Source organism: Pan paniscus, chromosome 21 (assembly GCF_029289425.2).
Source record: "Pan paniscus chromosome 21, NHGRI_mPanPan1-v2.0_pri, whole genome shotgun sequence".
In the NCBI taxonomy this organism is placed as follows: Eukaryota; Metazoa; Chordata; class Mammalia; order Primates; family Hominidae; genus Pan; species Pan paniscus.
The window spans coordinates 1,420,429-1,444,374 of NC_073270.2; the positions used below are offsets into that span (position 1 = coordinate 1,420,429).

The window sequence follows — 23,946 nt, forward strand, 5'->3', positions numbered from 1 at the left end:
CAGTATATTGTAGCCTTATAAGAGTGACAGCTGTCATACTAGATTTGCCCACACTCAAAGGGAGGAGGCTGTCTAGGGCAGCTACACTAGAGACTGGGAATCTTGGGGGCCATCTTAGAATTCTGCTTATCACACACCTGTAATCCCAGCACTTCGGGAGGCCAGGTGGGAGGATTTCTTGAGTCCAGGAGTTCAAGACCAACCTGGCCAACATAGCAAGACCTAATCTCTAGTAAAGTTTTTTTTTTAAAAAATTAGCCAGGCACGGTGGTACACACCTGTAGTCTCAGCTACTTGGGAAGCTGAAGTATCATAGCTGAGAATTCTCAGGTCTACATCTCCATCCCAGACATGACTAGACTAGCTGCCTTCTTGTCATCTCCACTGGTATATCTAATTGGCACCTCAAACTGGACATGCCAAAAAATGAACTGTTTCCACAGTGCTCCCAAGCCTGCTTCCACAGACCACATCTTCACAGCTGATGTGAAATGAAAGGCTAAAGCCTCTCAGTTATCCTTGATGCCTCTTTTCCTCCCAGCGCCATCTCCCTTATACCCTGTTGGCTCTACCTTCAAAATATGCCCTGTGTCTTGTCACTTCTCACATCTTCCATGGCCTCTGGGTCCAGGATATAAGGGCATACGAAGGGCTCCTTGCGTTTTCCTTTGCCCCACTCATAGTCTTATTGTCCACACAGCAGCCGGAGTGATCTGGTTAAACTGTAAATCCCAGCACACCCTGCCACTGTTCAAAACTCTCCAAAGACTCTCATTCAGTAGAAGCCAGAGTCCTCAGCATGGCCTGCAAAGCCCCATGAGAAGTGGCCTGTGGCTCAGCCTGGGCTTCATCTTCTACTTTTTCTGTTTCTCACATGCCCAGTCACACTGGTCTTGCTGTTCCTCAAAAGTGCCAATCACACTTCCGCCTGAAGGCTTTTGCACATGCTTTTCCCTCTGCTTAAAATACCCTTCCTCCGGCTGGGCGCGGTGGCTCACGCTTGTAATCCTAGCACTTTGGGAGGTCCAGGTGGGTGGATCACCTGAAGTCAGGAGGTCGAGACCAGCCTGGCCAACATGGCGAAACCCCTTCTCTACTAAAAATACAAAATTAGCTGGGCGTGGTGGCACATGCCTGCAGTCCCAGTTACTCAGGAGGCTGAGACAGGAGAATCACTTGAATCCAGGAGGCAGAGGCTGCAGTGAGCTGAGATCGCATCACTGCACTCCAGCCTGGGTAAGACAAAGCGAGACTTCATCTCAAAAAACAAACAAACAAAAAAATACCCTTCCTCCAGATAGCCACATGTCTTACTTCCTTCAGGTCTCAGCTCCCAGGGCGCCCTAGAGTAGGCACAGGGAGTACCTCACAGTGTCCTCCCTGACCATCCATATAAAGTAACATCCTCCATAAACTATCCTGTTACTTTGCTTTATTTTTCTGAATAGCATTTATCACTATCTGGCATTTATCACCTGTAGTTTTTATTTTTTGTCTCTCTCTCTCTAATTTGTATGTAAGCTTCATAAGGAAGGAATGACTCTGCACTGGACTCCATGCCTCAGCACATTCACCCACCCATTCAACAAACATTCTTAAGGGTCTAGGCTGGGCATGGTGGCTCATGCCTGTAATCCCAGCACTATGGGAGGCCGAGGTGGGAGGATCACTTGAAGCCAGGAGTTTGAGACCAGCCTGGGCAAGAAAACAAGACCCTGCCTCTAAAAAATACAATTTAAAAAAGTATCCAGGCACAGTGGCGTGAGCCTATAGTCCCAGCTACTCGGGAGGCTGAGCCGGGAAGATCTCTTGTGCCCAGGAGTTCAAGGCTGCAGTGAGCCATGGTCATGCCACTACACTCCAGCCTGGGTGACAGAGTTAGACCCTGCCTGTTAAAAAAAAAAGGGGGGGGCAGGCTGGGAAAGGTTTGCCTTGACCAGGCCGCGTGCTAGGTGCCGGGCATACAAAAGTGAAAAAACGTGATTTGTCCTCAGTGAGCTCACAGGTCTGAGGAGACACATAAACCCAGGAATGGAAATGCTTTGCTGGCGATGGACAGTGAGTCTGGGAGAACATTGAGGAGATGTTTAACCCAGACGTGGAGTGGGGTGTGGTCAGGTCATTCCCTGGAGGAGGTGATGTTTAAGCTGTGGCGTGAAACCTCAGTAGGATGTGATGACATTAGAACATGGCTACACGTTCTTTGACATTCCTCCTTTAAATTACCTTCCCTTTGAATCTGGGCTGGGCCTTCATGATCCACTCGTAACCAACAGGACACAGCAGACATGGTGCTGCAGGATTTCCAAGGCTAAGTCACGCTGAACCGCCATGTTGAAAGGCCAACAGCCAAGACTGCCATGTGGTGAAGCAGCCCGGGCCACGTGGGAAGACCATGTGTAGGTAGGTGCTCCAGTTGACAGCTGAGCCCAGGCACCAGACTTATGAGTGGAGAAGCCTCCAGGGGATTCCAGCCCCTCATAATTCAAGTCACTCCCAGCTGTTGGAGGGCCTTCCCAGCAGAGGCCCAGCCATCACAGAGCAGAGACAAGCCATCCCTTCTATATCCTGTCTGAATTCCTGACCCAGAGTCCACGAACATAATGAGATGGCAGTTGTCCACACTATTAGGTTTTGGGGCAGTTTGTTATGAAGGAATAACTGGAACAATAGGATAAGGAAGAGTGAGGTGAAGGAAAGGACTTTACAGATGCCAGCAACAGTACATGGGAAGACCTGGTAAGAGTGGCTGACACAGAAGCTAACCAGCTTGCGGGGAAGGTGTGGAGAGAGGAGGGTGACGGGCAAGAGTGAGAAGGACCTTGAAGGTATTTGGACTTTATCCCGAGTCTTCACACTGCAGCCCAGGGGGTCAAGGAGTCTTTTTTTTTTTTAATGGTAAACATGGGGTCTTGCTATGTTGCCCAGGCTGGTCACAAACTCCTGGCCTCCAGAGATCCTCCTGCCTTGGCCTCCTAAAGTGCTGAAATTACAGGTGTGAGACACTGTGCCCAGCCTCCAAGGGGTCTTCTCTTTTTTTTGAGACCGCGTCTCGCTCTATTGCCCAGACTGGAGTGCAATGGCGCAATCTCAGCTCACTGCAATCTCCGCCTCCTAGGTTCAAGCGATTCTCCTGCCTCAGCCTCCTGAGTAGCTGGGACTACAGGCATATGCCACCACACCTGGATAATTTTTGTATTTTCAGTAGAGACAGGGTTTTACCATGTTGGTCAGGCTGGTCTTGAACTCCTTACCTCATATGATCTGCCCACCTCATCCTCCCAAAGTGCTGGGATTACAGGCGTGAGCCACCATGCCCAGCCGGGGTCCTTTGAAAACACAAACCTGACCACTGCTGTAAACCTTTCGATGGCCCCTTACTACCCTCAGGATAAACTCTTGAAATTCAAGGCATTTTGCAGTTGACTCCCTCACTCTTTTATAGATTTATCTTCGGTCACTTTATCCTCAGCTACGCCAGGCCACTCTTCAGTGACAATGCTTCCCGCCTCACCCATGCTATTTATCTTTGCTCATGTGGAGGAATTAGTGGGACTTTGGGCTAATCACCTTGCCTTTCAAGGCCTCAGTTTCCCCATCTGTATGATTAGGTGGTTGGACTAGAAGTCTGTTTTTGTTTTGTTTTGTTTTTTTGAGACCGAGTTTCAGTCTGTTGCCCAGGCTGGAGTGCAGTGCTGTGATCTCGGCTCACTGCAACCTCTGCCTCCCGGGTTCAAGTGATTTTTCTGCCTCAGCCTCCCGAGTGACTGGGATTACAGGCATGCACCACCAGGCCCAGGTAATTTTTTTGCATTTTTAGTAGAAACAGGGTTTCACCATGTTGGCCAGGCTGGTCTTGAACTCCTGACCTCAAGTGATCCACCTGCCTCGGCCTCTCAAAGTGCTGGGATTACAGGTGTGAGCCACGACACGCAGCCTTAGATGTCTCTTAAGAGCATATCTAGCCTGGCATTCTAGGAGTCTATGAAAAGGAGGGAGAAAGGTGTCTGTAGCCAAACCTGGCTGTCTAGCTTCTTGTAGGTTGCCTAGCAATGGATGCCAACCCTCTCCCCCATCCTTGGGGGTTTCTTAGCAACCCAGTTTCTCACCCTCTGCTGTTTTCAGGGTTTCCTTTTAACTAAATGTCAAGTTTTGCTCTTTCTCCTCCAGAAAACCCGAGGCCAAGGGTCTCCGTGTAGAGCTGGATACAACCCAGAATACACAGAGACCTGGGTTTGAGGTCAGTGGAGGATTTGCTGTGTGACTTGGAGGTCTTTGACCTCTCTGGCTTTCATTTCAGACTGTGATTCCCTGTCACGTGCTCCTCAGAGTTCTTCGTCTTCTCCTTCTTCTTCTCCTCCTCCTTCTCCTTCTCCTTCTTCCTCTTCTTCTTCCTCTTCTTCTTCTTCCTCTTCTTCTCCTTCTCCTTCTTCTTCTTCCTCTTCCTCTTCTTCTCCTCCTCCTTCTTTCTTCTCCTTCTCCTTCTTCTTCTTCTTCTTCCTCTTCCTCTTCTTCTTCTCCTCCTCCTCCTCCTCCTTCTCCTTCTTCTTTCTTCTCCTTCTCCTTCTTCTTCCTCTTCTTCTTCTCCTCCTCCTCCTTCTCCTTCTTTCTTCTCCTTCTTCTTCTTCTTCCTCTTCCTCTTCTTCTCCTCCTCCTCCTTCTTCTTCTTCTTTCTTCTTCGTCTCCTTCTCCTTTTTCTTCTTCCTCTTCTTCTTCTTCCTCTTCTTCTTCTTCTTCCTTCTTTCTTCTTCTTCTTCTCCTTCTCCTTCTTCTTCTTCCTCTTCCTCTTCTTCTCCTCCTCCTCCTCCTTCTCCTTCTTCTTCCTCTTCTTCTCCTTCTCCTTCTTCTTCCTTCTTTCTTCTTCTTCTTCTCCTCCTCCTCCTTCTCCTTCTTCTTCCTCTTCTTCTTCTTCTTCCTCTTCTTCTTCTTTCTTCTTCTCCTTCTCCTTCTTCTTCTTCCTCTTCTTCTTCCTTCTTTCTTCTTCTTCTCCTTCCTCTTCTTCTTCTCCTCCTCCTCCTCCTTCTCCTTCTTCTTCCTCTTCTTCTTCTTCTTCTCCTTCTCCTTCTTCTTCTTCTTCTTCTTCTTCTTCTTCTTCTTCTCCTTCTCCTTCTTCTTCCTTCTTTCTTCTTCTCCATCTTCTTTTTTTTTTGAGACCTAGTCTCACTCTGTCGCCCAGGCTGGAGTGCAGTGGGGCAATCCCGGCTCACTGCAACCTCCGCCTCCCTGGTACAAGCAGTTCTCCTGCCTCAGCCTCCCAAGTAGCTGGGATTACAGGTGCACGCCACCATGCCCAGCTAATTTTGTATTTTTAGTAGACACAGGGTTTCACTGTGTTAGCCAGGCTGATCTCGAACTCCCAAACTCTGGGATTACAAGCATGAGCCACTGTGCCCAGCCTGTTCTTTTCTATTTTTTGAGATGGAGTCTCACTCTGTCACTTAGGCTGGAGTACAGTGGCACAATCTCAGCTCACTGCAACATCCACCTCCCAAGTTCAAACGATTTTTCTGCCTCAGCCACCAAAGTAAGCTGGGATTATAGGTGAACACCACCACACCGGGCTAATTTTTTGTATTATTTGGTAGAGACGGGTTTTCACCATGTTACCCAGGCTGGTCTCAGACTCCTGACCTCAAGTGATCCGCCAGCATCAGCCTCCCAAAGTGCTGGGATTACAGGCATGAGCCACTGTGCCCAGCCCTCTGTATTGTTCTGATTTTAGTATATGTGTGCTGAAATGAGCACTTCCCTCTTCTCTTGTATGCGTTTGGTTCGACTACTAAATTTATTCACTTTTGCAATAAACCGTCACTGAGCACCTACTATGTTCCAGGCACTGTCTTAAGGACTGGGGATTCGTCAGTGAATAAAGCAGACATAGTCCCTTCCCTCACAGAGCTTATACTCTAGTAGATGGAAACGTATAATGAATAAACAGATAAGTGCACATAATGATATCATGCAGTGAAGGGGACAAAGTGTAAGGAGGGGCTACTATTTTAGATGAGGGGGTTGTATCAGTCAAGATGGGCTAGGGAAGTCAGAGATGGTTGGGAAGAAAAAGCCTGGCTTCCCCCTTTCTCCCTCCAACTTCCTGTGGGTGCCTCACCTTGGGTGACCTCAGCTAGAGGCCAGCTGACAAAGGAGGCTGAGTAGCTTCCAGGGGTCAGCTCTGCAAAGCAGGAAAGAGCAAGGAATCCACTGGAAGCAAGAAGGCCCAAAAGTACCTTGGGAGGTACGCAGCTTTTTCAGCTCACTCACTGCCTGTAAACTGTCAGGGACCCTAGGATCATTAAAAAATATTTTGAGGGTCGGGCGTGGTGGCTCACGCCTGTAATCCCAGCACTTTGGGAGGCCGAGGTGGGTGGATCACTTGAGGTCGGGAGATCGAGACCAGCCTGACCAACATGGAGAAACCCCATCTCTACTAAAAATACAAAATTAGCCAGGCGTGGTGGTGTGTGCCTGTAATCCCAGCTACTCGGGAGGCTGAGGCAGGAGAATCACTTGAACCTGGGAGGCAGAGGTTGCGGTGAGCTGAGATCACACCATTGCACTCTACCCTGGGCAACAGGAGCGAAACTCTGTCTCTCTCTCTCTCTCTCTCTCTCTCTCTCTATATATATATATATATATACAGTAGTAAAATACAGATAGCATAGCATTAAAATACAGATAGCATAACATTTACCATCTTAACCATCTTTAGGTGTACAACTCACTGGATATTAAGTATAGTCACATTGTTGTGCAACCATCACCATCATCCATCTTGAGAACTCTTCATCCTGCAAAACTGAAGTTCTGGATCCACTATGCACTAACTCTCCATTTCCCCCTCCCCCTAGCTCTTAGCAACCACCATTCTGCTTTCTATATGTATGAATTTGACTATGGTATATGTCTCCTATAAGCAGAATCATACAGTGTTTACTTTTCGTGACTGGTCTATTTCACTTCGCATCATGTCCTCAAGGTTTATCCATTGCAGCATGTATCAGAATTTCCTTCTTTTTAAAGCTGAGTAATATTCTATTGCATGTGTATATCACATCTTGCTTATCCATTCATCTGTTGATAGGCACTTGGGTTGCTTCCATCTTTTAGCTATTGAGAATAATGTTGCTATGAAAATGGGTTTGGAAATTTCTCTTCAAGATACACTGCTTTCAGTTCTTTTTTTTTCTCTCTGAGACAGTCTCACTCTGTTGCCCAGGCTGGAGTGCAGTGGCACAATCTCTGCTCACTGCAACCTCCACTTCCTGGGTCCAAGCGATTCTCCTGCCTCAGCCTCCCGAGTAGCTGGGATTACAGGCTCACACCACCGCACCTGATATGTGTGTGTGTGTGTGTGTGTGTGTGTGTGTGTGTGTGTGTGTGTGTGTGTGTTTAGTAGAGACGAGGCTTTGCCATGTTTGTCAGGCTGCTCTCAAATTCCTGACCTCAGGTGATCCGCCTGCCTTTGCCTCCCAAAGTGCTGGGATTACAGGAGTGAGCCACCACCCCTGGCTTCAGTTCTTTGGGGTATATAACTAGAAGTAAAATTGCCAGATCATGTGGTAATTCTATTTTTACTTTTTCAAGGAATCACTATGTGTTTTCCATAGCATCTGCACCAATTTTCATTGTTATCAACAATTCACAGGGTTCCAGTTTCCCCCTATCCTTGCCAAAACTTGTTATTCTGTTTTGTTTTATGGTAGTCATCCTAATGGGTATGAAGTGACTAGGATCATTTTGAGACCCAAACAGTCACAGGCTTTTTTGTTGTTGTTGCCCAGGCTGGAGTGCAGTGGTGCAATCATAGTTGACCGCAGCCTCAACCTCCTTGGGCTCAGGTGAACCTCCCACCTCAGGCTCCCAAGGAGCTGGGACTACAGGCACACACCACCACATCCAGCTAATTTTTGTGTATTTTGTAGAGACAGGGTTTTGCCATGTTGGCCAGGCTAGTCTTGAATTCCTGGGCTCAAGCAATCCACCTGCCTCCAGCCTCCCAAAGTGCTAGGATTATAGGCACCCAGCCTCATAGGCTTTTTAGCCCAGGCTTGTGATTTCTTTGGCAGTACAATTCTCTGAAAAACTTAGGTTTCTGGCAGGGGGCAGTGGCTCACGCCTATAATCCCAGCACTTTGGGAGGCCGAGGCGGGCGGATCACCTAAGGTTAGAAGTTCGACACCAGCCTGACCAACAGGGTGAAACCCCATCTCTACTAAATACAAAAAATTAGCCAGGCATGGTAGCATATGCCTGTAATCCCAGCTACTTGGGAGGCGGAAGCAGGAGAATCACTTGAACCCAGGAGGTGGAGGTTGCAGTGAGCCGAGATTGTGCCATTGCACTCTAGCCTGGGCAACGAGAGTGAAACTCCATCTCAAAAAAAATCTTAGGTTTCTTATCGATTTGACTGTAGTTAATGGTACTAAAACCATACCCACAATACTTTTCAATATATTGTCCTCAAGTCTGCTTTTTCCCTTTGCTTTCTATCCTAAAGCTGTCACTCTCAATGTAATGGCAATTAGCAAGAATAACAGGTGGCAGAGTTGCACCTCTAAAGTGATCTTGGCTCTGAGAGTTTTTACAGGACATTTTTCACTCAAAGCCTTTTAAAAATCCAATCCCGTACTTTAGTTGATTCTAGCCTTGAAGTACTTTAATTGATAAAAAAGAAAGTTCATAAGGTCATTGGGAAGATTAATTATCCCAGCATATAGTAAATGCTCCATAAATGATACCCATCTTCGTCACATTTTTTTTTTTTGAGACGGAGTCTCACTCTGTCGCCAGGCTGGAGTGGCACAATCTTGGATTGCTGCAACCTCTGCCTCCTGGGTTCAAGCAATTCTCCTGCCTCAGCCTCCCAAGCGAGTAGCTGGGACTACGGGCAGCATGCTGCCACTCCCGGCTAATTTTTTTTTTTTTTTCAGTAGAGCTGGGGTTTCACCATATTTTCTTTCTTTCTTTCTTTTCTTTCTTTCTTTCTTTCTCTTTTCTTTTCTTTTTCTTTCTTTCTTTTCTTCTCAGAGTCTCTCTCTGTCACCCAGGCTGGAGTGCAGTGGCATGATCTTGGCTCACTGCAACCTCTACTTCAAGTGATTCTCCTGCCTCAGCCTCAAGAGTAGCTGGGACTACAGGCATGTACCACCACGTCCAGATAATTTTTGTATTTTTAGTAGAGACAGAGTTTCACCACGTTGGCCAGGCTGGTCTCAAACTCCTGACCCCAAGTGATACACCCACCTCAGCCTCCCAAAGTGCTGGGATCACAGGTGTGAGCCACCATGCCCGGACAAATTTTCCTATTTCTTAATAGATAATCCATCTTGTTTTTCTCAAAAGTAGACAGTTTATCAGGTGTCGTGTCTCTCACCTTCCCACCCTACTCACCTATAAACTAATATAACAATAACAGTAACAATAACCATAATTTGCTGAGTTCTAATTTTGTTCCAGGTACTTTGGATAAGTGTCTTATATGCACATCTCATTTCACTCTTTCAACCCCTCTGAGAGGCAAGTACTTAAATTATCTTCATTTTACAGTCAGGGAAACTGAGGCACAGAGTGTTTAAATCATGTAAGCAGTAAGTGGTGGAGCCAAGATTCAAACGCAGATCTGCTGGACTCGAGTTCAACTTACAGACACTACATTGTGGCTCTTCTTGGTGGCCCCCTCCCCTCCTCCCCAGGCTCTCAGAGGATACAGGATCCCTCCTTTGCTAGTCAAGGCCAGCCCATCCCCCTGTATATTTGACTTCATCTCTTCCCACTGCCCCAGGATTTCATCCACCCCTGCTCTGATATCAGGGGCCCCCTCCCCTTCTGTCCATGGTGTGGGGCTTTTTGCACTTCACACACACACACACACACACAGGTGCACATACATACACACCCCTTCTCCAAACCACTCCACAAAGGGCCCCTGCCTCCTCACTTTCTTGCCTTCCACATCACCTCTCAACCTAGTGCAATGTGGCCGCCTCCCCTATCACACCCTAAATTCTCCTGGCCAAGGTTCCCACTGACCTCCTTGTTGCCAAATCTAAGTCCTGTTGTCCTGCTGTGTGTCTCTTACGCACTTGGCAAGGCTGAGCAGGCCCTTCTTGGAAATGTGTTTCTTTGGTTTCTATGACACAATGCACCCCCACTCCAAAACACACATACACACATCCCAGATTCTTGCCCCCACCCACCACCACCCGCTATCTCTCTAGATGCTTCCGTGGTTCTTTCTCCTCCTCTGACCTCTTCAAATGTAGTATGGCGGTTTTAAAACATGTCCATAATTTTTTTATTTTTGAGATGGAGTCTCACTTTGTTGCCCGAGCTGGATACAGTGGTGCGATCAGGTGTGTGCCACCATGCTCAGCTAATTTTTTTTAACTTTTAAGTTTTTTGGAGAGATAGGGGCTCCCTATGTTGACCAAGCTGGTCTCGAGCTCCTGGGCTCAAGCGATCCTCCCATCTTGGCCTCCCAAAGTGCTAGGATTACAGACTTGAGCCATCGTGCCCAACCATGTCTATAAATTCTTTAAGACTCCTCCCACTGAGTAGCAGAGTCTGTTTCTTCCCCTTGAATCTGAGCCAAACTTAGTGACTCAGACTACAGTAGAAATGATTCTATGGTGACTTGTGAGGCTGGGTCATAAAGGCAATGTGGCCTGACTCATGGGAGTCCTGAGCTACAGTGTAAGAGGTGTCAACACTCTCAGCTGCCATGCTGTGAGGGAGCCCAACTGGCTCATGCAGAGAGACAACATGGAGAGGCCTTGAGGCTATATGAAGAGAGATGCTTGGCCAGCTCCCAGCTGCTCCAGCTCCCCAGTGCTCCGGCTTCCACTGTAACCACAAAAGAGACACCAAGGCAGAACCACCCTGATGAGTCCTTCCCAAATTCCTGACCCACAGAAATTGTGAAAGATGATAAAATCATTGGATTTGGAGTGGTCTGTTATGCAGCCATAGGCAGCCAAACAGAGGCATCTTAATCTGCTTGGGCTACTATAACAATTTAGCATGGAGCAGGTGGCTTGACAACACACATTTATTCCTCAGGTCTGCAGGGTGAAGAGTCTAAGATCAAGGTGCTGGCAAATTCCATTCTGCTGGCAACCAAGGGCCTGACTTCTGGTGTACAGACGACCATCCTATTGCAGCCCCAAATGGCACAGAGAAGAAGCCAGCTCTCAAGTCTCCTCTTATCAGGCTGTAATCCCTCCCAAAGGCCCACTTCCAAATAACATCACCTTAGGACTTCAACATATGAATATGAGGGAGATACAAACATTCAGTCTGCAGCAGAGGGCTTCGTTAGAGCTCTTACCTGAGCACGCTTCATCTCAATGTCATTGTTTTTGCCAGCTCTACATCCACTGCCCTTTCTTTTTTCGCTTTTTTTTTTTTTTTTTTTTTTTTTTTGAGACGGAGTCTCACTCTTATCACCCAGGCTACAGTGCAGTGGCACGATCTTGGCTCACTGCAACCTCCGCCTCCCGGCTTCAAGTGATTCTCCTGCCTCAGCCTCCGGAGTAGCTGGGACTACAGGCGCACGCCACCACACCCAGCTGATTTTTGTATTTTTAGTAGAGACAGGGTTTCACCATGTTGGTCAGGCTGGTCTCAAACTCCTGACCTTGTGATCCACCTGCCTCAGCCCCCCAAAGTGCTGGGATTACAGGCATGAGCCACTGGGCCTGGCCCCACTGCCCTTTCTTACAGTAATAGTATTTCAATTTCCCTTTAGGGAAGCTCTTCAAGCAGGTTCTCAGTCCAAGAGGTTTTCTGGGTTAACCACTGCCAGCCACCCAAAGGGTGAGCAAGTAACCAGCCAATCAGAGACACTCCAGTGGGTTCAGTAAATGACATATTATCTAACTGGGGTGAGGGGAATCAATATCAGGGCTTTTCCTGAGACTATACGGAGAAACAGATTCTTTTCCCAGCAGTTAAATTTGAAGTCTGTGGCCATTTTGCTACCATATAGGGAAAATCTGCCTGACATTGAAGCCAACACAGATGAGGGAAGAGCCAAGAGATAAAGAGAAAGATCCTGAGCATCTGGATACAGCCATGCCTGAAGCCAGTGTCCCTTGACTTCTCAATTATGTGAGCCTTTATATTCCCTTTGTTTAAAGCCAGTTCAAGTTTAAAACTGCCATTTCCAGTGAGAACAATTCCCTATGTTGTATCTAAGGCCAAGACCTTGCCCCTGACTCTAGGCCAGTATGTCCTGTACAGTGCCATTCAACTCTGCCAAAAGCGAAGGGCATCACCTTCTCCATAACCTGGCTTTCCCTCATCTATTTTACATCTCTGTTAATGGGAGCATCACCCACCTGACCTATAAACATAAAAGTCAGCCTCTATCCTCTCTGTCTCTCTCCCTCTCTCTGTCTCTCTCTCTCTCTCAATCCCTGTCACTTCCCTTACTTCTTAGTAACCAAGAAGTTCTGCCAACTTAACTTTATGGACATTTTTCACACCTGCACCCTCCTTTCCATTTTTCCTGCCCACTCCAATTCTTCATCATTTCTCACCTAAATTTTTACAAAATCAATAGATAACTAACATAGAGGTGTATAGTAAAAAGTGAATTTCGGCGGGGCACGGTGGCTCATGCCTGTAATCCCAGCACTTTGGGAGGCCGAGGCAGGCAGATCATGAGGTCAGGAGATAGAGACCATCCTGGCCAACATGGTGAAACCTCATCTGTACTAAAAATACAAAAAAAAAATCAGCTGGGCATGGTGGCATGTGCTTGTAGTCCCAGCTACTGGGGAGGCTGAGGCAGGAGAATCACTTGAACCCGGGAGGCGGAGGTTGCAGTGAGCTGAGATCGCACCACTGCGCTCCAGCCTGGTGACAGAGCGAGACTCTGTCTCAAAAAAAAAAAAAAAAAAAAAAAGTGAATTTCATTCCCACCCTTGCCATCAGTTACCCTCCCCCAAGGCATCTGCTGTTACCTCTTTCTTGTCTATTTTCCCAGAAGTTCTCTATATGTGCCATCTTTTTGAGAATTTCAGATGGAGGCATACTATCGAGACTTTTCAGAACACCACCCTTCTTCACTTGAAGTGTGATTAATATAAATAACTATAGACTAATTTCTTCTTTCTAATGGATGCATAGTATTCCACAAAGAGATATAATGTACATAACTCGTCTTCCATTGATGGATATTTAAGCTGTGTCCCAGTTATCTGTTAGCACAGAACAAAACCCCCCAAACCTAGTGGTATAACACAACAACCACTTGAATATGCTTGTGGGTTCTGTGTGTCAGGAATTCAGGCAGGACACAGTGAGGCCAGCTTGTTTCTACTCTGCAATGTTTGAGTCTTCAGCTAGGAAGATTTGAAGGTTTGAAGGCTGAAGCTCATTCAAATGGCTGGCCACTGGAATCATCTTGTTCTTCCCCTTCTACAGTGCAATGGCATGATGTCGGCTCACTGCAACCTCTGCCTCCCGGGTTCAAGCAATTCTCCTGCCTCATCCTCCCTAGTAGCTGGGATTACAGGTGCACGCCACCATGCCCGGCTATTTTTGTATTTTTAGTAGAGACGGGGTTTTGCCATGTGGCCAGGCTGGTCTCGAACTCCTGAACTCAGGGGATCCACCCGCCTTGGCCTCCCAAAGTGCTGGGATTACAGGTGTGAGCCACCGTGCCTGGCCTCATCTGGTTCTTCTTCACTCACTTCTTTTATGCTTGAACTGGGATGACTCAAAGCTAAGCTTAGCTGGGACTGAGGTGTCCTCTCCTGATGGTCTTGGCACCCTCACAGCATGGCAGCCTCTAAGCAGACATGGAGCCCTAGGTAGGCAAGGTGCCTCAGGCTCCAAGAGCTAGAGTTCTAGCAGAAGTTGCCTGTACTTTTATGTCTGGACCTTAGAAGTCAGAGTGTTACTTCCACCGTACTCCATTGGTTGAAGCAGTCATCAGCTCACCCAAGATTCAGAGAGGGTACAAGGATCCCACCTCTCTATAGAGGAGTGCTAAAGAATTTGTAGCTATATTTTAAAACCACCACAGGTTGTTTCCAATCTGTAGCTATTCCTGTAGTTCATTTTACAGGCTAACATCTCTTGAATGTCTTCATTTCTCTGCACCAGGCCAAGACACTGTCATCTCTGATCTCTTCACTGATCTCTTGCTGTCACTCTTGTGCTCAACAGGCTGTTCTCTTGACAGCAGCCAGAGGTCTTTTCAGAATGAAAATCAGATCACATCCCACCCCTCTTCATAACCCTTCCATGGCTCCCCACTACCCTTGGGCTGAAGCTCAAACTCCTTACCTTGGCTTATGAGGCCCCACAAGGTCTCACTTCTGCCTGCCTCTCCAATGCCATCTCCTGTCACCATTTGGGGCCTTTAGTTTTGAGCTGCAAGAGTTCCTCCCATCACACACACACACACACACACACACTTAAATAAGTAAATAGAACATACAAAACGCTTAAACACTTTGCACATAATGAGCATAATAAGTTTGCTACTATTATTAGACTGTCTTCAGTAAATATTTACTGGGCTGCCTACTCAGTGCCAAGCACTATGGGAGCCTCACAGATACAACATGAACAAGAAATATGTGGCCTTGGCCAGACACGGTGGCTCACGCTTACAATCCCAGCACTTTGGGAGGCCGAGGCAGGTGGATCACTTGAGCTCAAGGAGTTCAAGACCAGCCTGGGCATCATGGCAAAACCCTGTCTCTATTAAAAATACAAAAAATTAGCTAGGCATGGTAGTGCGTGCCTGTAGTCCCAGCTCCTCAGGCGACTGAGGTGGGAGGATCACCTGAGCCTTGGGAGATCGAGGCTGCAGTGAGCCGTGATCATGCCACCGCACTCCAGCCTGGACAACAGAGTGAGACGCTGTCTCAAAAAAATAAAAATTAAAAAAAAAAGAAAAAGAAAAACTAAAAAGGAAGATGTGGCCCTATCTTGCAGAGCTCATTCATCTGTGTGTCCCCAGCCCCTAGCACAAGGAGAAACAGAACAGATGCTCAAGACACAAAGGCATGTTTGTGCAAGGGTGCTTGATGACGGTTGGAGGGGCACAATGACTTTCCCAAGATCACACAGCAAATATGGGACAAAATCAAGGCTGACAGCTCATGACAGGGTGTGAGGCAGATGCAGCTGCCTGGCACAGGCTGGCTCTCCAGGGAGATGGGCAGTGGGCACGCATTGCCCAGGGCAGAACTGGGGCTAGGGGAGGAAAGAACAAGGGAGGCTGTGCCATTAGCTCCTTCCAAAGTGGAGGTCACTTCTCTCCCAACCCCGAGTCCTCCACCCAAACTCCCTTCTCAAGGTACAAGGGCTGATCCTGTACCAGGGATGGGTAGGGACTCAAAGAGGAAAAGAGGAGGAAAAGAGGATGGGGACTGAGTGAGATGTGAGGACTCCAGAGAGATTAGGGGCTCTCAAGGCAAGTGGGAGGGGACTTCCCGGTAGGAGCCCGGAGAGAGATGGGAGCCTGTGAAGAGGACGGGGGCCCGGCGAGGAGATGCCGGTTTCCACGCTGGGGTGGGGCTCCATGAGGGGGATGGAGACCTGGAAAAGGGACTGACGGTGCAGCGAGGAGATGAAGGCTCAGGTAAGGGACGGGTCTTCCACGAGAGGGGTGGGGAGCTGCGGGAGTGATGGCAGCTTCGGTGAGGAGTTTGAGGGACTGCAGGAGGGCTTGGGGCCCAGGGAGTCCCAGGGGTCTCTGTGAGGGAGCTGGGGTGTCCGAGCGAGCAGGGAACTCTGGAAGGGGACAGGAGCTGGGGGAGCTGCAGGCGGCCGCCGTCTGCAGAGCCAGGCCCCGAGGCGGGCCGGCGCCCCCCTCCCCCGCCCCCGTGTCGCCCCCGCCCCGAACTGCGGCGCAGGCGCGAACCGAACCCGCTTTCGCTCGGCGGAGACGGCAGGCAGAGAGGTGAGCTCAGCCCTGCCCCACGCGCGGCCAGGCCCCAGCCCCAGCCCCTGGAGAGTCCCCGCGCTCTGCCCGCATCCTCAGCCCGGGCTGTGTCCCGCCGGGGCCAGGACCTTTGCGCCTGAGCCTCGGCTTTGGGAGGTGGGGGGTCTCAGGGAAGTAGCAGGGGCAGGAGACAGAAACAGCCCCATCGCCCCGCGACGCCTCGCGGTTGATAGGCTGGGTAGAGGCTTCAAAGGACACCCCCCACCCCCGCCAACACTTCAAACCGAAAACCCACTCCTAGCCCTCTCTGCCTCAGTTTCTCTCTAGGGAAAAGGACGCAGTTGGTGTGGACCAGGGGATCGGTGGTCCTGTCAGAAAGAGTGGCGCGGGTGCAGGTGGGGAAGGGAGCGGGGAAATGGCCTGATTTCCCCGGCCGACACCCCCTCCCCCTCCCCCTCGGGAGGGCGCCCCTTCTCCCCCGCCCAGGCAGCGCGGGACGCCGTAGTGGGCGAGTCTGAGGGTCTGGGAAGGACAACGGAATGCGGCTGTGCAGAGGCGACAGATTCCATCCATCCTCGGGCCCTGGCTTCTGTCACTTCCGCCCGTGCCTCCCGCCCCTCGCCTCCTCCCTCCGCCGCAGTCTCCCCCCGTCGGACAGCGCCGCCCCCTCCTCTTCCCGCTCCCCTCCCACCAAGCTCCTCCCGGCTCCCGGCTGGGGACGCCTCCCTAGCGGTTCCCATGGCAACCCTCGTCCCGGGTGCCTGCGCCCCGCCCCCCGCCAGCTAGACCTACTCCCCGCAACCCTAAAACGCCAGGCGGAGGGGCCAGGCCGAGCGGGAGGCACCGTCAGGGTCACCTTCCCTCTCCAGTACCAGCAGGACTGAGTGATTCCGTCTATTTGGAGTGGGGGAAGCGGTGAATTGGAGGGGAGGAGCTGACCCGGGTCAACCGCCCCGAAGCCCCCTCCACACCTCCTCACCTGTGGCCTTTAACAGTGGTCTCCGCACGGAGGCTCCTACCGTCCCCCAGGCCCCGTTTATTCCCCCCTCCCGGGCCTCCCCAGCGCCTCGCCGGGGCGGGTACCGCGCGGGCCGCACCCTCCGCACAGCCCGCCCCGCGCACCTCCTCCGGTGAGCCCTCCTCTCCAGCCCTCTCGCCCTCCTCCTCCGACGCTCCTTCGCTTTCAGTCTCTGCCTTTTCCCGCTGTCTGTCATGGCTTTTGTTGTTGTTGTTTTTCCTCCTTTTCTTCCCCGCTCTTCTTTTCCCTGAATTGCAAGTGAGGAGGGTGTACAGCCACTATTTATGGACAGGCTTTCTTGACAGCAATCTTGTGTGCCGTGTGACTCCAAGCAGAACCTCCAACCGTGTGTGTGTGTGTGTGTGTGTGTGTGTGTGTGTGTGTGTGTGTGTGTCGTACCTATCTGGGTAGCTCTCTGTGTGCTTTGCGAGCATGTCTGTGTGTTTCTCTGTGCTGTTTCGGTGAGTTTCTCTATGCAGGGATTTGAGGACCACATCTGATTGGAAGTGAGAGGCAGCTGTCAGGACCTTTATCGTACCCTTTGGAACAAGCACGTTGTTTCATTTTGCAGGAGGCTGCTAATTAAGGCTGAGGGCCATCATGGAGACTGGGGTAGAAGCCCAGTCCTCCCCCAACACCTCCTGGCTTTGGTTTGGGCCAAACCTGTATATGGATATACAAGTACCTTCCATTCCCAAGATCCGTGTCCACTTTTGTGGAAAAAAAAAAAAAAAAGGTTATTTGATAGGTTTCTCTGGAAATCTAACAGCCCTTAAGCCTAAGAGTCTTTAATCCTGAGGGACCCTGACTTTCACTTCCAATGGAGTCAAAATTCATTGGAATCTGGAGGCTTTCAGGGGCAGTCCTGGGGAGGACCTTTTATAGCCTTGCAGCTTGGGAACTCCAGCCCAAGTGTCAGCCATGACAATTACCCCCAGGAGGGGGTCTGAAGGGGAGCGGAGGGTGAGGCTCTCTCATTCCGGATATGGAGACTAAAAAGTTCAAGATGGAAGTAATAACAAAAAAATTACAGTACTAATCACAACAGCTACCATTCCTCAGCATTAGACACAATAACTGTATGAAACAAGTATGATTATTAGGTCTGTTTTACAGATGAGGAAACTGAGACCCAGAAAGGTGGAAGCACTTGTCTAAGGTCACGCCTCCAGGAAGCAGTGTGTCCACGACTCCAGTCCAAGTGGTCAGGCTCCAGAGCCCACAGTCCCAAGTACTGGGTGGCCTCCAGAGTAAACATGCACATTTATTGACACCTCCAATTGCCAGGCACTGGGCTAAGGCCTTCAGTGCATTGGCTCATTCACAGTGTGCTTTGGGAAGGACAGGCTGGGATTCCAAAAGGCCAGACTGTGCTATGAGTGTAGGGTGTCTCGAGTGGGAGGAGAAGCGGGTGGGGCACAAAGATTTAGGGGGCTTATGAAGGTCACCATGAGCAGCTCCCACTAATCCCTCCCTCCATCAGCTGCACCTTACCTGCTCCCCAGGGGTCCATGATGCCGAGCTGCAATCGTTCCTGCAGCTGCAGCCGCGGCCCCAGCGTGGAGGATGGCAAGTGGTATGGGGTCCGCTCCTACCTGCACCTCTTCTATGAGGACTGTGCAGGCACTGCTCTCAGCGACGACCCTGAGGGACCTCCGGTCCTGTGCCCCCGCCGGCCCTGGCCCTCACTGTGTTGGAAGGTAAGGCCAGATGAGCAACTCCCATGATTCCTCTGCCTTGATGGAGGAAATGAGTCTGAATTTGAGGTTCAGAGGAAAAAAGAGATAGCGTAGTAGTTAGGAGTCTTGCACATTCAAGCAACAGAAAACCCAATTCAAATGGGTTTAAATAATGAAGGGAGCCTTCATTGTATTTGTATTTACATACAAATTATTTACATAATTATTTACATATTTATTGTATGTAAATAATGGTGGCTCATGCCTGTAATCCCAGCACTTTGGGAGGCTGAGGTGGGCAGATCACCTGAGGTCTGGAGTTCAACACCCGCTCTGTCAGCATGGCAAAACCCTTTCTCTACTAAAAATACAAAAATGGACCGGGTGCGGTAGCTCACGCCTGTAATCCCAGCACTTTGGGAGGCGGAGGCTGAGGCTGGCGGATCTCGAGGTCAGGAGCTGGAGATCAGCCTGGCCAACATAGTGAAACCCTGTCTGTACTAAAAATACAAAAATTAGCTGGGTGTGGTGGCGGGCGCCTGTAATCCCGGCTACTCGGGAGGCTGAGGCAGGAGAATCACTTGAAACCAAAAGGTGGAGGTTGCAGTGAGCTGAGATCAATCCATTGCACTCCAGCCTGGGTGAAAGAGCGAAACTGCCTCTAAAAAAAAAAAAAAAAAAAATGAGCCGGGCGTGGTGGCAGGCGCCTGTAATCCCAGTTACTTAGGAGGCTGAGGCAGGAGAATTGCTTGAACCCAGGAGGCAGAGGTTGCAGTGAGCCAAGTTTGCACCATTGCACTCCAGCTGGGCGACAGAACAAGACTCTGTCTCAAAAAAAAAAAAAAAAAAAAGAAGGGAAAATGTTGCTCATTTTTTAGAAGAGACCCAAGGTCCAAGGTTGCATACTTTCAGGCAAAGTTTGATCCAGCAGTTCAACCCTTTATACCAAGGACTTTGCAAGTTTTCTTAGTCTTCAGCCTCCTCATGGTGCCCCTACCCTGGTAGCCTGTTAGCTTCAGACTCTCCCCACATGTTCCCCAAATGGCCACTACTGTGTGGTCTCTCAGGTCTTCACTCCACACCATCTAAGGGAAGTCAGCATTTCCTGTGGTATTTCCTTCAGAAAAGAAAATAGCCTGTAATCCCATCATTTTGGGAGGCCAAGGTGGGTGGATCACCTGAGGTCAGGAGTTCGAGACCAGCTTAGCCAACGTGGTGAAACCTCATCTCTACTAGAAATACAAAAATTAGCTGGGTGTGGTGATGGGCGCCTATAATCCCAGCTACTCTGGAGGCTGAGGCAGGATAATCACTAGAACCTGGGAGACAGCGGTTGCAGTGAGCAGAGATCGTGCCATTGCACTCCAGCCTGCACAACAAGAGTGAAACTCTGTCTTAAAAAAACAAACAAACAAAAAATGGCCACGGGTACTGGCTCACACCTGTAATCCCAGCACTTTGAGAGGCTGAGGCAGGAGGATTGCTTGAGCCCAGGAATTCAAGATCAGCCTGGGCAACATAGTGAGACTTCATCTCTACTAAAAATAAAAAATTAGCTGGATGTAGTGGCGTGGGCCTGTGATGCCTACTACTCAAGAGGCTGAGCCAGGAGGATCGTTTGAGCCCAGGAGGTTGAAGCTGCAGTGAGCCATGATTGTGCCACTGCACTCCAGCCTGGGCAACAGAGTGAGACTCTGTCAAGAAAAGAAAAGAGAGAAGAAAGGAAGAGAGAAAGCAAAATAGTAAGATATTAAAAACATGTTACCATTTACCTTAGCACCAAAGAAGAGAGAAATACTTAGGTGTAAATCTAACAAAATATCTGCAATATGAGAAGAACTACAAAACTCAAAAGATATCAAATAACTAAATAAATGGAGAAATAGTTCATATTCGTGGATTGGAATAGTCAAGATGTTAGTTCTTCCCAACCTGATCTTTGATTCAATGCAGTGCCAATCAAAACCCCAGCACGTTATTTTGTGGACGTCAAAATGTCACCTCCTCAGGGAGGAGACCCCTGGACTGAGTCGGGTCCCTTGCTTTACTCTGGGCAAACTCTGTGCCCATTCATTCTTCAATACACTTACCACTTTGCACACTTGTAGTTTATATGGAGAGGTAAAAGATTCAGGATAGCCAGAAATTTAAAAATCATTTATAAGAAACAATGCTTTTCATTCCCAGAAGTCCTGACAAGCATTGCATTGGCTCTCATTGGGTCACTTGCCAGCCTTGAACTAATTACTATGGTTAAGAGATGGACTATGCTGACTGGCAGGAAGTGAGGTTCATCTCACTTAAATCTTACTGTGGTTTCTCAATGGTAGACTGGAGTACCTTGCCAGGGCAGAGAAAAAATGTGAAGAATTGATGTCTGTAACAGCCAAGGAGACTAGTCGGCCAGGGTGCACCAATGGGTCAAGGTGTAGAGGTGGCAATGAGCTGAGTGCCTGCTATGGGCATAGCTCTTTGCTAAATATTCTCAGGAGACTGAGGCAGAGGGTCCCTTCTTCTGCTTTCAAAGGACTTCACTCTAGTGAGGAGGTAAGGTGCCAACCTCTGCAGAGAGGCCAACTTACATAACTTCAGGTCAGGTCTGTAGGGAACACCAGGAGAGGAAATGATCAAGGAAAACTTCCAAGGAAAGGTTAGTGTGTATTTAAAATTTTTAAGCATCTTCTTATTGCGAGGCACTGTGCTAGGCTCTTGGGAACACAGAATTTAAGACATGAGGTCCCTGTCTTCGAGGAACTCTTTTAGCTGTGGTTTATTTAATCATTCAGCAAACATTTATTCAGCCTTTGCTCTGTGCCGGCATGTGCTAGGCACAGAAGACTCCTAGTGAGCCAAAACAGGCACAGTCTGCTCTCATGGAGCTCTCAGTACTGCGGGAGAGGCAGACGTCACTTACATAGCAACCAAAATACATGTCCAAGTGTGCACAATGGTAAGTGTATTGAAGAATGAATGGGCACAGTTTGCCCAGAGTAAAGCAAGAGACCTGACTCAGTCCAGGGGTCTTCTCCCTGAGGAGGTGAGGTTTGAGATGAGATCTGATGGTGCATAGGAGTTAACCCAACAGAGACAGGGAAGGTAGAAAGGATAAAGAGATGAGTTGGGATGGAGGGAAACGCAGGGTTGGCCGGAGAAACCCACTGCTAGGTGGGAGCTGGGAAGGAAATTAAGAGGCCTCAGGATTCCAAATAAAACATGACAGTTTATGCCTCCTGTCAGTTAGACCCCAGCAAGTGTGTTCTGTGATTCCCATCTCCTGAGGATGGATCAAGGGGTTACCCTTAAGTCTGGTGAGGATCCAAGGTGATCCCTTGGCCAGGGGCCCCTGGCTGACCCTGACTGCTTCCTGGTCTGTCTGCTTCTCCCTAGATCGGCCTGTCCTCGGGGACCCTGCTTCTGCTGCTGGGTGTGGCGGCTCTGACCACTGGCTATGCAGTGCCCCCCAAGCTGGAGGGCATCGGTGAGGGAGAGTTCCTGGTGTTGGATCAGCGGGCAGCCGACTACAACCAGGCCCTGGGCACCTGTCGCCTGGCAGGCACAGCGCTCTGTGTGGCAGCTGGAGTTCTGCTCGCCATCTGCCTCTTCTGGGCCATGACAGGCTGGCTGAGCCAGGACACCAAGGCAGAGCCCTTGGACCCCGAAGCCGACAGCCACGTGGAGGTCTTCGGGGATGAGCCAGAGCAGCAGTTGTCACCCATTTTCCACAATGCCAGTGGCCAGTCATGGTTCTCGCCACCCGCCAGCCCCTTTGGGCAATCTTCTGTGCAGACTATCCAGCCCAAGAGGGACTCCTGAGCTGCCCACATGGCCTAAGATGTGGGTCCTGGATCCTTCCCCCTTCTCACCATAACCCCCTCTCAGTGTTTCCCCAACTTCTCCCTTTCAGCAGGGTCCCTTTAGAGCCCAACTCCAGGTCAAATCTGGAGCTCAAATCCCAGTGCTCCCTCCCCAGGAGTGGGGCCCCAACTCTTCCAAGATGCCAGCATTCCTCAAGTCCTCCCAAAACTTCCTACCCACACCCTCTTCCCAAGGCCCTCAGGGGCAGAAAACATCTCCTTCAACCCGTCCGCACTCCTTCCTCTGCATGACCTTGGGCAAGCCCTTGCCCTTTCATGCCATCAGCTCCTGCCTCTCTGCCATGAGGGCTTTGGATCAGATTCCTCTTCTCGCCAGGATGAGGACACGCACTGCCCTCCATAGACACAGATGAAGGGGTGGGGGGTCATTCAGCTCAAATGGGTCCCAGATGCTCACTTGGACTTTCCCTGCAGGATGAGTGAAGATGTTTGCCTCTCACAGTGTGTCTTCTACCTGCATTTTGGCATCAGAGCCCCCCAGCCCACCCACCACAGGCAATTACTAGCCCTAGTTGATAGGTGAGGTGGGTGAAGAAGGCTGGAGGTGACATGTCCGAGGTCACACAACAAAGCAGCATGCAGGAACTAGAAACACATCTTCAGCCTCCTCCTGGGCCAGCTCTTGTGCTGCAGGTGGGGCGGAGCCAGCCCCACACCTTCCTGGTTCCCTGAGGTCCTCAGGGTGGAGGACAGGTTTGGCCCAGAAAGAATAGCCAGAGGCCTGATGGTCCCAGGTGGCTCTGGATATACTTTGGATATGGATTTAAATGGTCTCTAAGAGCCGGGGGTAGGGGGCAGGAAAAGTGGGTTGTCTTTGCCCCTCAAAGTCCACCTACCTAGAAACCAAGCCCACAGGTCTTGGCCGTGACCCTGATGATAAATGTGCTCTCTCGGAGGCACCAGCCCCTCCCTCCCCAGCCGGAGGCGTCATCTCTCTTCTGTACCACTAGAGGGAGCTCTGATGCAGCTGGAGAGCAGCGCTCAAGGCTCTCGCCCCCTCCCCTCCCTAACCCTTACCTTCAGTCTCCAGCAGCCTGAAGGGCCTCCTAGGGGATCCTCAGGCGGCCCCCACCAGGGCACACCCTACTGTCCTTGTGCCTCACGCCCCCTCCTCATCCTGCACCCCTTCCATCCCACCTTCCCTTTCAATAAACAGCTGGGATGGATACTGACTTTGTTTCCTTTCTCCCTGGCCACTGGGGCGTGGGGAAGAGAAAGACACAGACTCAGGAGCACCTACTGTGTGCTGGGCACGACCCGTTATTTCTCATTCGCTCCTCAGGATAACCTGCTGAGAAAGGAATTATTGTCTTCTTCTTCTTTTTTTTTTTTTAAGATGTTGTCTCACTCTGTCGCCCAGGCTGGAATGCAGTGGGGCGATCTTAGCTCACTGCAACCTCTGCCTCCTGGGTTCAACCAATTCTCCTGCCTCAGCCTCCCAAGTAGCTGATATTACAGGTGCACGCCACC

General features: G+C 49.9%; 2 protein-coding genes across 3 annotated transcripts in view; one reads left to right on the plus strand and one right to left on the minus strand.

Moving 5' to 3' along the window:
- The window catches only part of LOC100970234 (uncharacterized protein C20orf96), an 83,305-nt gene extending 65,839 nt beyond the window's left edge, over positions 1-17,466 (minus strand). Inside the window, exon 1 of the mRNA XM_063601239.1 lies at positions 17,027-17,466. Within this exon, the coding sequence (XP_063457309.1) occupies positions 17,027-17,418 (392 nt within the window). The 5' untranslated portion in view covers positions 17,419-17,466. The remainder of the gene's footprint in view (positions 1-17,026) is intronic.
- Positions 15,471-23,648, plus strand: NRSN2 (neurensin 2). Of its 2 annotated transcripts, none has more exons than XM_055104880.2 (3): positions 15,471-15,601; positions 18,428-18,622; positions 21,989-23,648. In XM_055104880.2, the coding sequence occupies exons 1-3, from the start codon at positions 15,590-15,592 to the stop codon at positions 22,412-22,414; spliced, it is 633 nt and encodes a 210-aa protein (XP_054960855.1). In that variant the 5' UTR covers positions 15,471-15,589; the 3' UTR covers positions 22,415-23,648. The 2 variants fall into 2 exon arrangements, with proteins under 2 accessions (XP_054960855.1, XP_034803464.2); XM_034947573.2 differs by lacking the exon at positions 15,471-15,601 and adding an exon at positions 15,636-15,659.
- Positions 23,649-23,946: the final 298 nt, after the last annotated feature.